We start from the raw sequence: 15,979 nt of genomic DNA, 5'->3' as shown, positions 1-15,979 counted from the left end.
AAATGTTTTTTATTGTATGTTTTTTTTTTAATTTTTTTTTTATATAATTGATTTAAAAAGTTAATTAAAAAAAAAAAAAAAAACAAGGAAAAAATATGCAGAGCCCCCTTGAGGAGCTGGTGGAGAATGCAGGGGTATTGGACTTCCCCACCTCGATGGTTGCTGATGTGCTCACAGACATAGGGGACTGGTGGTTTGATGGGTTGAGCCCTCTACCACAGGACTTGCCCTTGGGAAGACTGTTGCTGCAAAGGAGAAGCTAAGCCTCCCTATAATTGTGCCTAAGAGCCTCCTCCCGAATACCTCTTTGTTGCTCAGATGTGGCCCTCTCTCTCTAGCTAAGCCAACTTGGCAGGTGAACAATGTGATTGGGAAAGCCATATGGACCATGTGATAAAGAAGGGATTTTTTTTTTTAATAAACAAAGGCACATTCTGTGCATGGAATGAAAGGTGATGTGAACAACTGGTCATCTGGATAATTTTTTATTGGAACAAGCTGTAATTTATAAAAGCATGAGAAAGGAGAAGAAAATAGAAAAGCCAAGACAACTCTGAGTTTCTGCCACTGGAGGATGGTCAGTGGTGTCCAGAAAACCTCTGTTAGCTGGGAAGGCACATGCTTGGTGTCTGCTCCTAAGTTCTGAGTTCAAAATGGCTTTCTCTCAGGGCATTCCTCTCTAAGCTGCAGTTCCTCAAAAATGTCACTCTCAGTTGCTCTTGGGGCATTTGTCCTCTCTTAGCTTCTCTGGAGCAAAAGTCAGCTTTCAACAGCCATCTTCAAACTGTCTCTCATCTGCAGCTACTATCTCAGCTTCTGTGCTTTCTTCAAAGTGTCCCTGTTGGTTGTAGCTCCTCCTCAAAATGTCACTCTCAGCTGCACTGAGTTCCTTCTGTTTGTCAGCTCATTTATATGGCGCCAGTGATTTAATTTAGACCCACCCTGAATGGGTGGGTCAACACCTCCATGGAAATTATACAATCAGAGTCATCACCCGTAGTTGGGTGGGCACATCTCCACAGAAACACTCAAAGAAGTACAATCTAATTAACACTGATAGGTCTGCCCACACAAGATTTCATCAAAGGTATTGGCATTTGGGGGGACATAATACATTCCAACCAGCACAATTGCATAGTGTCTGATTCCATCTTTATAAAATGTTGAGTATAGGTGAATCCATAGACATGGAAAGAAGACTGTTGGTTGCCAGGGGCTGGGGGAGGGGTAATAGGCATTTACCAACTTGACAGGGTTGGGGCTTTCCTTTGGGGTGTGGAAAATGTTTTGGAACAGTCTATAGGTGGTGGTTGCACAACATTGTGAAAGCCCCTGAATTGTATACTTTAAAATGGTTAAATTTATGTTATGTGGATTTTACTCCAATTAGAAAAGGAAACAAGTGTTAAGACTGGACTTTAAAATCTTTTCCTGGCAGAAACTCAGGGTTGTCTTGGCTTTTCTATTTTCTTCTCCTTTTTCATGCTTTTATAAATTACAGCTTGTTCCAATAAAAAATTATCCAGATGGCCAGTTATTCACATCACCTTTCATTTCATGCAGAGAATGTGCCTTTGTTTATTAAAAAAAAAATCCCGTCTTTATCACATGTTCTAATCTTGTGGCAACTCAGTAAATTTTGGAATGAAATTTTAAAAAAACTAAACAATTTACCTTCCCTCAATATATTCTGATTTCTCTACTTATTCCCCTTCATATGTCATCAACAATACTAAATATGTTATAAACTTTGTTAATATCATCAGCCTCCATTTGGCAGAGCACCTATTATGTGCAAAGTGTTATGCCAGATGTTTTACCCTTTTTATTTTCTCCAATGTATTCAGGAAAAAATCTAGCCCCCGGGTCAGTTTGGCATAGTGGTTAAAAGCCCAGACTCTGGCATCAGATTACCTGGGTTTGAATCCCAGCTCCATGGTTTCTTAGCTGGATGACTTTTAATGGCTTACTTAACCACTTTGTGCCTTGTTTCTTCCTTGGTACAATGCAGATCGTAATAGCAGCTCATAGGGGTATTGTGAGTTAACACAGAAAGAGATCGTAAGTCAGGGTATAGTGCAAAGTAAGAGCGATAGGATTAGAGCCTGTCATTGATGTTATTAATATTAGACTAATGAAGTTGTGTTTGGGTGGCATCTTTCTTTAATTTTGCTATGATTTTACTAACTAAATTTAATTAAAAATCAAAGTACCCATCTATATATTTTAGGTCAGCCTGGTAGTATTTTAAAATATTTTACATGTTGATTCTGAATAACAAATACTTAAAATACAAACTATTTGAATGATATTTTGGAATGATTGATGGTTTAAAGCTAGTTTTGCTCATATTCTCTTGAAAGAAGTAGAAGTTAATCCTTATCAGCAATTACACTGATGCCACAGTCTTTAATATCTTGGTTGTTTCCAAACAGCTCCTTTCAAGAAGATTTAATGGAAGATTCCTAATGTCTGTTCTTATTTCTAATTAGAACAATGTAGCTTTACACTCACTAAATGACAATGCACATTTGCCTTTGGTCTGTTACCTTAACTAATTTAGAGGGAATAGAATTGGCAATCAACTTCTTTAATATGGAACCTGCCTATACATATTTGAAACTACAAATGAGTTTTTATTTGCAGACTGTGGAATGATAAAAGGTCAACTCTTGAATAGAGACACAACGTTTATGATTACATAATCCTGTAACAGACGGCAATGCATGACTTAAAGGGGGATAGTGAGCAGAAGACTTCTGTAAATCCTCCTGTAAGTGTTAGGGACCACTGAGCTGAGGCAGTTAAAGGATGCTTTGTTCTCCAGTGTGGGCCAGTTTGTTTTTACTTTTTCCAGATTGCATTCCTAATCTTAGCTTGCAGGCTTGTCAAGTTAACTGCAAATGTATCACTCGAAAAAGAATATCCACAAACAACATTCGAGTGCCTGGTTGACATTGGGTCCTAATAGCATTTAACGCCTGTGTTAGATGCTTGAGGTGTATTCAAATATATGTATTTCCTCACAGGTATCCAAATAATTCTTTAAGCTTTCATATAAATTCAGCATGTTGAATTTAAAGCCTTCCAAATGGTAGAATTATTTCATTACGGTCCATGACCAAATGTAAATCTGTAACTTACAGAAATATTTTTTTATTGTGCTTGAAGGATTTGGGGTTGAGTCCTCAGGTGTCCTTTGGATGACTGTCCTAATTAAAAAAGCTGTCATTTCTGAGTGATATTTTGTTTAAAACCAATGCATGCTTAAGAGAGGAAAAATCTATGTTAAAGACGTTTGCAGAAATTAAATGTATTTCTGTGCTGGTTTGAATGTATTATGTCCCCCAGAAAAAGCTATATTCTTTGATGCAGTCTTGTGGGGCAGATATTTTGGTGCTAATTAGATTTGCATGGAAGTGCACCTCACCCAACTGTAGGTGATAACTCTGATGAGATATTTCCATGGAGGCATGGCCCCACCCATTCAGGGTGGGCCTTGATCATTGGAGCCATATAAATGAGCTGACGGGCAGAGGGAACTCAGTGCAGCTGTGAGTAACATTTTGAAGAGGAGCTACAGCCCAGAGGGACACTCTGAAGAATGCCCAGGAGCTGAGAGAGGAGCTGCAGATGAGAGACAGTTTGGAGATGGCCATTGATAGCAGACTTGTGCTTCGAGAAGCTGAGAGAGGACAGATATCCCAAGGGCAACTAAGAGTGACATTTTTGAGGAACTGCAGCCTAGAGAGGAACGTCCTGGCAGAAAGCCATTTTGAAAACAGAACTTTGGAGCAGACGCTAGCCACGTGTCTTCCTAGCTAACAGAGGTTTTATGGACACCATTGGCCATCCTCCATTGAAGGTACCTGATTGCTGATGTGTTACCTTGGACACTTTATGGCCTTAAGACTGTAACTGTGTAACCAAATAAACCTCCTTTTATAAAAGCCAGTCCATCTCTGGTGTTTTGCATTCCGGCAGCATTGGCAAACTAGAACAATTTCAAATTAGGATATGTTCATTAAAAATGCCTTTGGCAAATTAAGTTCCCCAAAATAACCTTGATGTGTTCTTATCAATTCACCAAAATACTAAAATTAAAAGGTTAAAAGTAAGTTGTATATAGTAACCAGAATGTTCACTGAAATAATAGAAACACAGACATCACTCTAATTGTCTTAAGTGAATTGATAATGTAGCATGTTAATCACTTCATTTGTTTAATTTACTGCCTAATGTTAACTGTGTACATAAAATTCTGGTAGAAATTTTTAAACTGTAAATTCTATTCATCAGATCTTCTCTATGCCTACATTATACAAATTACTTACTTAGTACATTAAGCTGGCATCAACATAAATTTTTTAAAGGTCTTTAGAGTGCTATTGAGTACACTATAAAATTCCTGGAGAGTAATTTATAACTTGGAAGTTTCTAGTAACCATACACTAAAATCTTCAGAGGAAAGGGAGTGGACACACTCATATGTGCACACACACACACACATGCACACTTCAATCTTCACTCTTGAGGCGTTTTTCCTTTCCTGCCTTAGTTTACTGAAAATATCGTCTATACCAGAACAGCTCAGATAACATTTTACGCAAGCTCAATTAAAGGGTCTCACCTAATGCATACCAATTAAATGTCACATCTTGGATTTGACTTTTTAGTATTAAAACAGACATTAATGAAGTGACTAACTTCATAGCTCCAGTAAAACAAAAAGAAGAGGCGATTGGATGTGATGTTCATCTATTTCTGTGCAACAGCTGCAGGGTTTCATATTCTTGGCATGTAGTCTATTCTTTATCAGTTTTAATTTTGTGAATATTTCCAAAACCAGATCAGGAATCCAGAGGCTAAATAAATTGTAATAGGGGCTAAATCATCTTCTCTAGGGAAGGGACTAGTTCTCAAGCTCTGCATATGGGCCTTTGCTATTTCATCTGGATAATTGGTAGACATGCAAGAAAGCATGAAAGGCTGGGTTAATTTTTCTAGAAAGGGCAAAGGCACCTCCTAGGAAGAAGGAATCATTCTAGATGGCTAGATAGGGGATAGAAAAGAGAATCCCCGACGTGGACTGAGTGTGGTAAGATAAAATACTGAAAGCAAGCTCTGTGCTGATTGAGACTTTCCTGGGTGCTGTGTTTGAACTCCTGCTTGGCATCAATTTAAGTGACATCCAGAAATAAATTTCTTCCTCCCTCTCTTCTTCTCTCTTTCACTCCCCCCCCCCCCCATTAGCCTCCCCTAAACTCTTTCCCATCATTTTTGTATTGGTATTCCTTTAGAAAGTGATATACTGCTGAGAGCACTAGGTAGCCCAGTTTTACTCAAGTTGACACTAATATGAACAATTATGGCCCCTTATTCTAAGAAACTTACTTATAAAGAAGACAGATGTGTACAAATAACAGGATAACATGAAAAATAATCACTCAGGTTGAAAAGTGTGTCTCAAATTGGGGAAGCAGTGATGGTGCTGTGGCCAGAGCTCAGGTTTTATCGGTGATGACGATGGAGATGGAGATGTGCTTGGACAAGCAGTCTGGCTCAGGTCAGGGGGTTCTCTGAATACCCTGCAAAGAGTCTCAGCCTGTTCCTGAGAGCACACATTCAAAACAATTGGAAGGAGAAAAGGAAGGAATAATTGCTCTTTCTTTCTGAAATGCATCTGAACTCCTGTAACCAACAGTACTATGAATTCTAGAGGAGAAATGAGTGTGGGAGAAGAAAAGTATTTATTGGGTGCACACAGGCCAGGGGTCCCACTAGGCACCTGCATCCAGTGTAGCCCTTGCACTGGTGCACGGAGTGGGGTGTTCTTTGTGCCCTGCAGGAGGACACCATGATGTCGAGAGGGCCGTGTGGTAGTAGAAGCAGGACTGAAACTCAGGGTGGCCTGCCTGAGAAGCTGTGTTCCCTGGTGCTTTAGCTGATTAAAATAAATCCTTCCATAAAAAAGTGAAGTACGAGGGCTCCCAGGATGAGCCTTCAGTAAAGTGTCTCAGCATTAAAAGGATCTTAGGGAACCTCTCCTTCCAGAAAGGTGGAGCAGTCGTCCTAGCCTCTGTTCCTCACCCCCAAACTGTACATTATATATAAAATGCACCTGCAGAAGACCCTGAACAGTGGAGAACACACGGCAGACTATCTAAAGATTTCAGAACCCAAGGAACAACTCAGTGGTGAGTTCCCTCAGTTTTCTTCTCAAAAATCTTGGACTTGTCAGAAAAGCCGGCAATCCAGAAAAGCCAGTGGAAGAGGCAAAAAATAACCTAAGAAGCACTTGGTCTCTCTAGTAAAAAACTTCCAGGCATAACTGCCTGAAAGAACCAGGGCAATCTCAACTTGAATGAGAGAAGACAATCAACATATGCCAACATCGAGATGACACGGATGTTAGAATTATCTGGCAAGAATTTTTATGTGGCCATCATAAAAATGCTTCAGGAAGCAATTATGAACACACTTGGAACAAGCGATTAAACTGAAAGCCTCAGCAAAGAAATAGAAGACATAAAGAGGAACCAAAAGAAAACTTTGAATTGAAAAATCCGTTAACCATAAAAAGGTGGCTCATAAATACTGTAGTTTGCATTATAATAGACCTTTTTTTTTCTTAATTAAAAACTCATAAGCATTTAATTTGTGCTGGTCACAGTACCAAGATCTTTATGGATTATCTCATTTTGTTTTCACAAAAACCCCTATGTGAAGATATTACCAGCATTTTTTAGATGAGGACATGACAGAGAAATTGAGTAACATGCCCAAGGTTACAGAGCTAGTACCCTTAATCCAGGTTTCTCTAATTCTTTAGTGCATTCTTTTAACTGCCGTACTAAACTGATTATAATGCTTAACTTGAGTAGACCATTCTCTCCCAACTTCCTAATTGGCTGTTTTAGGGGAGTTCGTGGTATCTAATAAGCTCTCACAGGTTCAGTTACCCCAGAGAAATGTACTTCTAGAACCAGATTTATTTTGTTCAACTCTTTGAACTCTTTGAGTTCTGTAGTTATAGATTTATTTTAGCCCTACTTATGAAACTTTTGTTTTTAATATTCATGCTTGTTTCTTACTTTACTCTGTGTTCACTCAATTTTCTGATACTAAAAATGACAATTAAGGGAAGACATCAGCTAGCTTATGAAGAAAGATTAGTCAGAGTTAGAGATAATATATCCCTCCTATATCCTGGGTAACCTCATTTTAAATCACAGAGATCTGAAGAAAATTTACCCTGAGAATTTAGAATCATTTATCTACTGATTGTTTTTGCCCACCTCTGTGTTTGAGAGCAGTTCAGTTGTAAATTGTGTCACATCCTCAGTAGATAATAGAAGCTGTGATGGTTCTTCCTTTCTTGTCTATATTCTACAATGTGTCATTTGTACTCGCTCCTAGTCCTCATAGAAGTAAAATCAGCAACAACTTAAGTCACGTATTGGCTTTTAAAAAGTTACCATGGAAAGAATGAGAGCGATTCTATAGTTTCAGTAATCTGCATTACAGTATTTATCATGTCTTTTGGTACCATTTGACCAAAAAAATCAGTTTTCTTAAGAATAAAAGATGTTCATTTAGTATTCTTTAACTATGTATGTTTAGACTACCCACATATTAAAGACAATGACATTCTGAAAAGGCGTGGGTTATTTTCACAAAGGAAACAGCAGTGAGGACAAACAGTGTTCAGTTTTTCCTGGGAAACAGCGTGGGGGGAAGGTGCTGCTTCTCTTGTGACAATTGTTGTGTGTGTGCCTTAGCTGTCTGTTCTAGTTTGCTAATGCTGCAGAATGCAAAACACCAGAGATGGATAGGCTTTTATAAAACGGGGGTTTATTTCGCTACACAGTTACAGTCTTAAGGCCACAAAGCGTCCAAGGTAACACCTCAGCAATCGGGTACCTTCACCGGAGAATGGCCAATGGCATCCGGAAAACCTCTGCCAGCTAGGAAGGCAGCTGGCATCTGCTCCAAAGCTCCAGCCTCAAAACGGCTTTCTCCCAGGACGTTCCTCTCTAGCAAGCTTGCTCCTCTTCAAAACATCACTCCCAGCTGCACTCAGTTCCCTCCCCCCAAGTCAGCACATTTATATCGCTCCACCTATCAAGGCCCACCCTGAATGGGCGGGGCCACGCCTCCATGGGAACATCTCATCAGAATTATCTCCCACAGCTGGGTGGGGCACATTCCAAGCAAATCCAACCAGCACCAAAACTTCTGCCCCACAAAATTACAAAGACAATGGCATTTGGGGAACACAATACATTCAAACCGGCACACTGTCCTCAGTCATAGCCCACCTGGCACAGGACGGGGCCGAGGGCCACATGGTGAGGCAGACTGCATGATTTACCTCATTGCTCCGTCGTTGAACCCCTTGCTCTGCCCAGTCCCAAGGCCTTCTCTCCTTGTCTGACAGTCAGCCATCCCATGCTTCCTCGCTGCCCTTGGGTTCTGTGAACAGCAACCCCCCCCCACCCAGCCTTCCCTTCGATGAACACTTCCTACTCCAACAAATAATGCTGTGTCTCTTTTGAGGATAAAGAGACTTTTAGAACCTATCCCCCTATTTAAGTTGTGACTCTTCTGTGTCATCTTATCTAGGGCTTAAGAAGGTAAAGATTATGATTGACTAGTAAAATAAAAAGCACAATAGCCTTCTTCTAGGGATGGGTTAGTTGCATTTCTAAAAGAACCTTTTACAATCTAAATGTGTCTCTAATTCCTGGCCTGTCCAAAGGCACATTCCTAGATGTGTGCCCCCTGGGAGCTGCTTTTCTGTTTTGGGCAACTTCATCTTTCAGCGTCAGGAGAAAGGTTGTCATCAGTTTGACACTCTTCCTGAAATACTGCTGACCCTTGGTTTTCCTTTATGTTTTGAAGTACAGTACTCAAGAGGCTATTTCTTCTTAGACATTTTTCTTAAATTTGCAATGCTTCCCAACATTTGCAGTGTCAGGTCACAGAGGGAAAAGGATGATCAACATTCAGGAATGAGAGAGGGAAAGAGGATTTAGAGCCCCAGGGGAGGCTGTTCAGATCGGAAGGACCAGCCTGGAACTCCAGTGCCCCAGGCCCTCCGGGAAGCCCTGAAGGTGGGGGGAATCACCGCTGGGTAGGTTGTGACAACTTAGTTATGACCTCATAGTCCACAGTGTCCATTCCCCTGGAGTTGGCAGAGCCTGGCCCATTATTTCCAGCAGAAAACGGTAGTCAAGGAGAGCCAGAAACTAAACTTGTTGGTTGGTTATGAGAAAATGAGCACATTGTTGGAATAAGAAGATAATATAGTGGGATGAGCCAAAACTGGTGTCCTAGAGGTTTGGCCAACACTGGTCATCACGTCAACTCTTGGAATTGGGACTGAATGTAAGAAACCCAGGATGAAGGTATGGTACCTAATAAGTATGCAGAATGCAATAATAGGGAATTCAGGGTGGGAAACACGTAGAAAAGTGGTCAGCTGGCACCTGGGAAATGGATCTTCTGTTCCTAGGTTAGGATTAGGAGGCAGAAATCTAGCCATGGGAAGGGACTCAGCAAGAACAAATTAGAAATGTGGGACTTCTGTACTGGGAGGGCACCTGAATCCAGCCGTGCCAGCGGATGAAGCACTGGAAACAAGGACCATGGCGGAGGCAGAGGTGGGGAACCTGGAGCCCACAGGCTGACCAGGACAGGATGAGGCGGCGGCCCAGGTGTCAGAACTGGAACTGCCTCAGGGTTGAACATTTGGGCTTTGGAGTGGGTCCCTCAGATTGGCAAACTGCCTCCTGCCTGAGATCAGTATCGACCTGGGAATGTGGGAAACTGAACCAAACAGTGTTATCAGCCTCCCTGTAATGAAAGAAAGGAGGGAAGATTCAGAGGCAGAGAACTCTCCTGGGCCTAACACAAAATGCTAGGCCTCAGCATTTGCAACTCTATACTGCTACCTCCCAGTCTCTGTCCCCGTTAAAACTAAAAGGCAGAACAACATTCAGGAGTAGCTGCTCTTAAAAGGAGAACAGGACAGTTTTTTTAAGGAAAAAAAATATATACTGATACAGTTAACTTTCCCATCTACCCTCTGATACTAAATTATAGTTAGATATTCTGATAAACAAAACTAGTATTTTTAATTACAGTCTTTTTCATGTTTCCCACTATCATATGGTAAGAAAACACTACCAGATCTCATTTTAGAACTGTCAAAAAGATCTCCCTTAAAGTTTGTAACCATCTAGCAGCTTTTTGCCTATTTAGCATCGACTAGCTGTACATCCCACTTTGCTGTTGATGTGTTGGGGGCTGATATTTTTGGTAAATCGTTTGGTTGAGCCATGGGAAAATGCAGATATTCTGCTGTCTGGGACTTTTAAAAACTGCAATTTCATGTGCTTCAACCTACTGGTTCCTGCTGTCTCTTCCTTCTTTTCTGGCAAACGACAAACACAAATTGAATTTAGGAGCAACAGGGAATGGTTTGCTCAGTCAAAAGAACCAAGCTTCCCACAAAGACACTGCTGCTTGGTACTCCCCTCTCAGCCTGCAGTTTTAAGTTTGCTTACCTAGGTCCATAATGAACTCAAATTTGAATATAATACTTCCCTATCAATCGAAAACTGACATTTTACCTTAACCAACACAGCTTTAAGTCATAGAAATTTCAGCTTATGTCAGACATTTTCTAAAGAGACTGTGTCTTTCAGAACCATTTTTCCCCCAACATTTGGCTAAATCCAAAGCTTCAAAAGTAAATTTTAAAATAGTTTTATCACATCTAGGACATACACTTCAATTGTTTTTGTTTTTGCTTTTTCCTGTGCATCTGGATTTAAACCGAGTTCTGTACATTCTTTCATACGCAAACCCATGCGAGCATGTACACTCAAGTAAAGATCTGAGTTTTCAGGAAGACAGACCACGGCTTGGGGTGCTATCTCTTTAACACAACTATTCCTCTGCAAAGAAGGCAAGTAAACAGTGTTGGAACACAGAAACTTGTTCATGGCAGAATTGCAGAATGCAAGTTGAAAACAGTGCAGAGAATTCTATCTGAAAGGCTCCTTACCCCCGCTTTTTGTACTTTCTTTTTCCCCCATTATTATCTTCTTTCAGATTCTTCACCAGCATCTTCTTCTGCAAAGTATATTTTTGTCATTTAATACGTTCTTTTCAAGTTTTATTCTTATCTGCGTAATCTGGAGCCATGTCCTCACCAGCACTGCCTCACAGAATTGGGGAATATTCCGTTTCAGAGACACTCTGGGGTGTTGCATTTAGTTTTGTATACCTCATTACCAGAGAGTAAAGAAATTAGGAAATAGAGAAATGATTAAAGGACCAGAGGGACTGATTTATGAATGAGGATTGAGGGAAATGAAATGTTGCAGCTTGAGTGTTGAGCAAGAGAGCCTATGGTGACTGTCAAAAAATGCTGCACAAATAAGCCTTAGGAAGAGAGTGTTATGTAGCATGAATCATGTAGGAGAGTTGGTATGAAATTAAGAAAAAGAAAATTTATCACCAGAATGATCATGTAAAAATCTCAAATTAGGAGTATGTGTTTGATGGAAACTTCTTCTAGCAAAAATGCTCAGAAATAGTATCTAATGAAAACTCAGCTGTGCTAGGAACATTTTTCTACCTCCCTTAGGTTAGCCTAAGGCCTTTCAATTTTTATTTTTCAAAAAGTTCTTTCTGTTGTCTCCCTTAAGTCTTTCATGCTGCAGCTTAAACAGACTCCCACCTTTTCTACTATAGTTATTGGAAGCAGTACTTCTCACATCATCACTCCTTGCAAAGTAGTCTGGCATATGACAATATATTTAGCCCCTGCCACAAGACCAAGATAAACCAAATACTGCTTTATCTTGCAAACACTTGCCTCTGGTTCTCTTTGCACAAGAATTAGCATAGTTTCCTTCTTGCTTTTTCTTTTTTTTTTTTTTTTTTTTTTTTGATAGTGGTAGAAATCTTGTCCCACTTCTGTCCACCTGATCAGTGCTAGAATGATCTATTTTGGACTTCCTCAAATAGTGCCATGTGACCTTGGGAAGGTTGCTTATCTTGGGTTAGCCTGTCTTCTTACCTGTAAAATAAATGTGTTGACACCATATCTGGGTTTTTAGTAATAAATGTCAGAAATAATATATGTGAATGTTTTGCATACCTTATCTCCAGAAATTAAAGACAAACTAGGATGAAATTAGTAAATAGAGAAATGATTAAATGGCTAGAGGGACTGCTTTATGAATGATTGAGGGAAACAAATTGTTTCAACTTAAGTAAGTGTTGAGCAAGAGGGCCTATGGTGACTGTCTAAAAATGCTGCACAAATAAGCCTTTGGAAGAAATAGTATTTATGCTTTTCTTAGGTTTTAAGTTTCCAAATTTGTAAGAACTTTATATGCTGATGAAGCTTCCTTTGCTGACCTGTGTCTAAGATTTGGAACCAGATGCTTTCCCAGACAAAGGGCACAATGAAAAGAAACTTACTTGAGTGGGTTCCATGAGAGAAGAATGTCTGTATTTGACTTTTAAATATTGGATGTGCATCTGTTTCAATGACAATAGATCTCTGATTTATCGCTATAAACTGACATCTCTCTTCTCATTTTTATACAAACCAGTGCTTTTGGCTGCCCATATTCGGACATGAACTTGAAAAAGGAGGCAGTGCTTCATGATCGTCTCAGAGGAAAGACACAGGCAAATTTGGAATCAGACTCTTCACATTTAAAATCGAAAAACCTCTGTAGTTTGAATGTCAACGGAAAACATGAAAAGGTGAACAGCCAGCCCAGGTAAGAAACTTTTTGAAAATGTGAACCAGAAAGTAAACCATGTGGAATTGTAAAAGAACAGATTTGTTAATAGTAATAGTTCTTTATATGTCTTCAAAATAATTCTTTTTATTTCTGGATATTATGTCCACTAGAACATAGAGTTCATCTAAGCCTTGATCTTCATTTAAAAAATATTTTCTATTGTGTCATCCTCAAAAATTTAAATTTGCCTCTTTCTGGTTGTACATATTATACATAAGGAATATAAGGAATAGAAAGCTTATTTCATCTATTAGATTGTGTAAGATTCCTTTTTATCTTTAAAGCACTTTTTTATTCTTTGGGTTCATTTTAGAGATGGTCTCCCTGTTGACAGTTGGTCTAGTGCTTATATATACTTATTCACATCACAGTGTCCTCTATTGCCTGTCACTTGTCTTTGTCGCCTTTAATTCACACATACCTCAGGTACCATTTCTTCTTACTTCAATTTCCATTTTGATTTATTGATAACACATCATCCCTTTTATCCTAAATGTAAACTTATGATTTTAAATATCAGTTTTCAATTTTTATTCACATATAATTATTTTGTAAGGAGCTATAAATATACTTATTTGACATTTTTAAATTTAAATGCATAAACAATCTAAATAACATCTCTTCTCCAAAGAGCTCCATACTCCAGGCTGAGATTTACAAACATGGGAAAATATAACGTTAAGTAAATAAGTAATTGGAGACAAGACAGAGGCTGAGCCGAGAATGCTAGACAGAGAGGAGCAAGTGGGTGTTGTTCAAACCCACTGTAGGCAGAAGGCAATCACTTTGGAGCCCCTGAATGGCATTAGCCCCTCTCTATAGGAGCTTTGAAGGAGCCACTACCACAGAGGCTGCAATTTCTCCAGCCCTTCCAGAGCCTGCCCCTTCACTCAGCGTGAGATGAAGGCTCGGCCCTCGAGGGCAAGGAGTATCCAAGGGAGAAACTTTCTGCCCATCCTCACCTTCTCCCCCATCCAATGTTCTCCTTCGCTCCTGAGGAGCCATCTGCGCATGGGAAAGTTTGGCTCGTAGCAAACACTCATCACATGGGTTGTGTGGATTTTTTTTTTTCTTTCTGCTTTTCATGCAAATGCTGTCCCTAGCATTGAGTGACACCTCATTTTTTATCACATAGCTTGTCTTCCTCTTGAAGGCTGCGCACACACGGCCGTTCAGATTAGCTCCCTCTCTGTTTTTGCATCATCTATTTCCTATGGATACACATGCCTCTCTATTTTTGTAGCTGCATCTTGCATTTTTATTATTTGCTATACACCCTCTTCTCTTGTTGAAACTTCACAGGGTCTAGTTGTTCTTTACTGCTTTTTCACACCCACACTGTTACAACTTTAAGTAGTTAAGAGCCTTGAACATCTTTTCCATTTACTGGTAGAGAGTTTTTTTCTTTTCCTTTTTCTTTTTTTTAAGCCATTTCCCAAGAAATAGTGTTTATTTATTTATTCCAGGATTATAGAGACCATACATCCATTTGCCATTGTTCTTTTCGCTATATTCTGTTGTCTCTCTTTTTTTTTTTTTTTTTTTTCCAAATAAAAAACCAGTCAGTCTCTCTTGGTAAACATTTTAGACATTCATCCTCATTGCCAGAAGCCAGAGAGACTAAACAGGTCTTTGGACTGCTTTTAAAAAATTATTACACTGTCGTATTCACTCAGAGGCTATCTAGACCTTCCTTTCCAGCAACACAGATGGTGCCTCCACCCCCTTCTTGAACTTGTCTTAGGAATTTACCCTTTTCAATATGTTGTGATGGATTTTACCATTTTGAAAGGGTTTTGCACAGAAATATATCAGATTAGCATAATTACTGTGAATTGTAAGAAAAAGTAGACAATGTGAATTGATAATTGAGCAGACAAATCAGAGATGATCCTTTTTGCCAAGCACACTTTCCCCTTCACACTGAATTTAAGTAGCTTGGGGGTGGGATGGAGAGGGGAGGTGCGGGGTGTATCCCTGAATCCTTAACTTGCTTTCCCGTCCCAAGACCAACGTCTATCCTTGCACTCCACTCCCCACCTGCTCTTTGTTGTTATTGTTGTTAAACAAATCATAATATTTGGATAGATAGCACTGGCAGCAGAGCTCACGTCCATTCTGCCCCCATCTCTTTGACATCCTGTTCAGGGTCTTGAATTACAGGAAAGGGAAAAAAAGAGAAAAAAGAAATCAATAAGGAATAATATGGAGCCAGTAATGAATGGGCAGAAGATATTTTAACTTTCCTCACAGCTTACCAGTAGTAATTTCCCAAGGCTGGCTTTTCAATTTAACCCAAACCTTTGCCCTTGAAAGCACAAGGCATCAAATATAGGTGGAGAAGAGTAGGTAAACTCCACCTCTTTTCTTCTACATACTGAGGGGAAATAAATTTTACTTGGTTCATGCTCAAGGATGGGGTGGGATTTACATTAGAGAAAGCTAGAGCCCCATCCCCACTGACCCCGTAGCTCCAGCCAGCACTCATCGCCTGTGCAGGTGGCGCTGCTCACATAGACACACAGGCTCCTTAACAGTTCAAACGCAAAATGCAGAAACCACTTTCCTTGACCTTCTTCCAGAGTTCAGTAGATACTGCCCAGCAGTTGGGGGAATTTTATCTTTTCCCCAACCTGCATCCCAGTTTTGTGATTATTTTTTAAGAAGTATGTTTTCTCCCATATAAATCTTCATAGAGGAAGTTATTATTAGTAAATTTTGTCTGCACTGCATGATTTAGTAGTGGAAATAGTCTGTGTATGTGCACATTTTTTAGTAGAGGGCCAAGTTTTAAATTTGACTATATTCAGTGCTACCAGTTGTTCATAAAGTTCACCATCATAACAGCAAGTACACATTAGATTAACTTAAAGAGTCAGACTCACAATGAGTCACCATGACTGAAGAGCTGTGTATTTCCCTTTTATCCTCGTGTTAGCAATGTGAGTAGATTTCTGTTCATTATGTGCATTAATGGAGGCAAACAGCCTTATGCTTGAGCTACCTTTCATTTGATATGTATTCCAAGGGAAGAAATACCTTTAATTTGTTTTAACAGTTTATAGTTTGCATGTATATTGTCTTTTGTGCTTCCCATAATCCCATGATTTAGGCAGAGCACACATTCTTGCCATCATACTAGTGCC

The 15,979-nt window shown here is 39.6% G+C and overlaps 1 protein-coding gene across 12 annotated transcripts in view; it reads left to right on the top strand.

Moving 5' to 3' along the window:
* Nucleotides 1-15,979, top strand: part of L3MBTL4 (L3MBTL histone methyl-lysine binding protein 4) — a 433,696-nt gene that overhangs the window by 313,958 nt on the left and 103,759 nt on the right. For all 12 annotated transcript variants that reach the window (XR_005212158.1, XM_037805559.1, XM_037805558.1 and 9 more), the window contains one exon: nucleotides 12,636-12,809. Coding sequence is in view for 11 of the 12 variants with exons in the window: in XM_037805559.1 (XP_037661487.1) it covers nucleotides 12,636-12,809 (174 nt within the window). In the remaining variant the exon portion in view is untranslated. The remainder of the gene's footprint in view (nucleotides 1-12,635; nucleotides 12,810-15,979) is intronic.

This window comes from Choloepus didactylus, chromosome 16, assembly GCF_015220235.1.
Source record: "Choloepus didactylus isolate mChoDid1 chromosome 16, mChoDid1.pri, whole genome shotgun sequence".
In the NCBI taxonomy this organism is placed as follows: domain Eukaryota; kingdom Metazoa; phylum Chordata; class Mammalia; order Pilosa; family Megalonychidae; genus Choloepus; species Choloepus didactylus.
The sequence above is the reverse complement of the archived record's forward strand: the minus strand, read 5'-3'. Positions and strand labels throughout refer to the sequence as shown.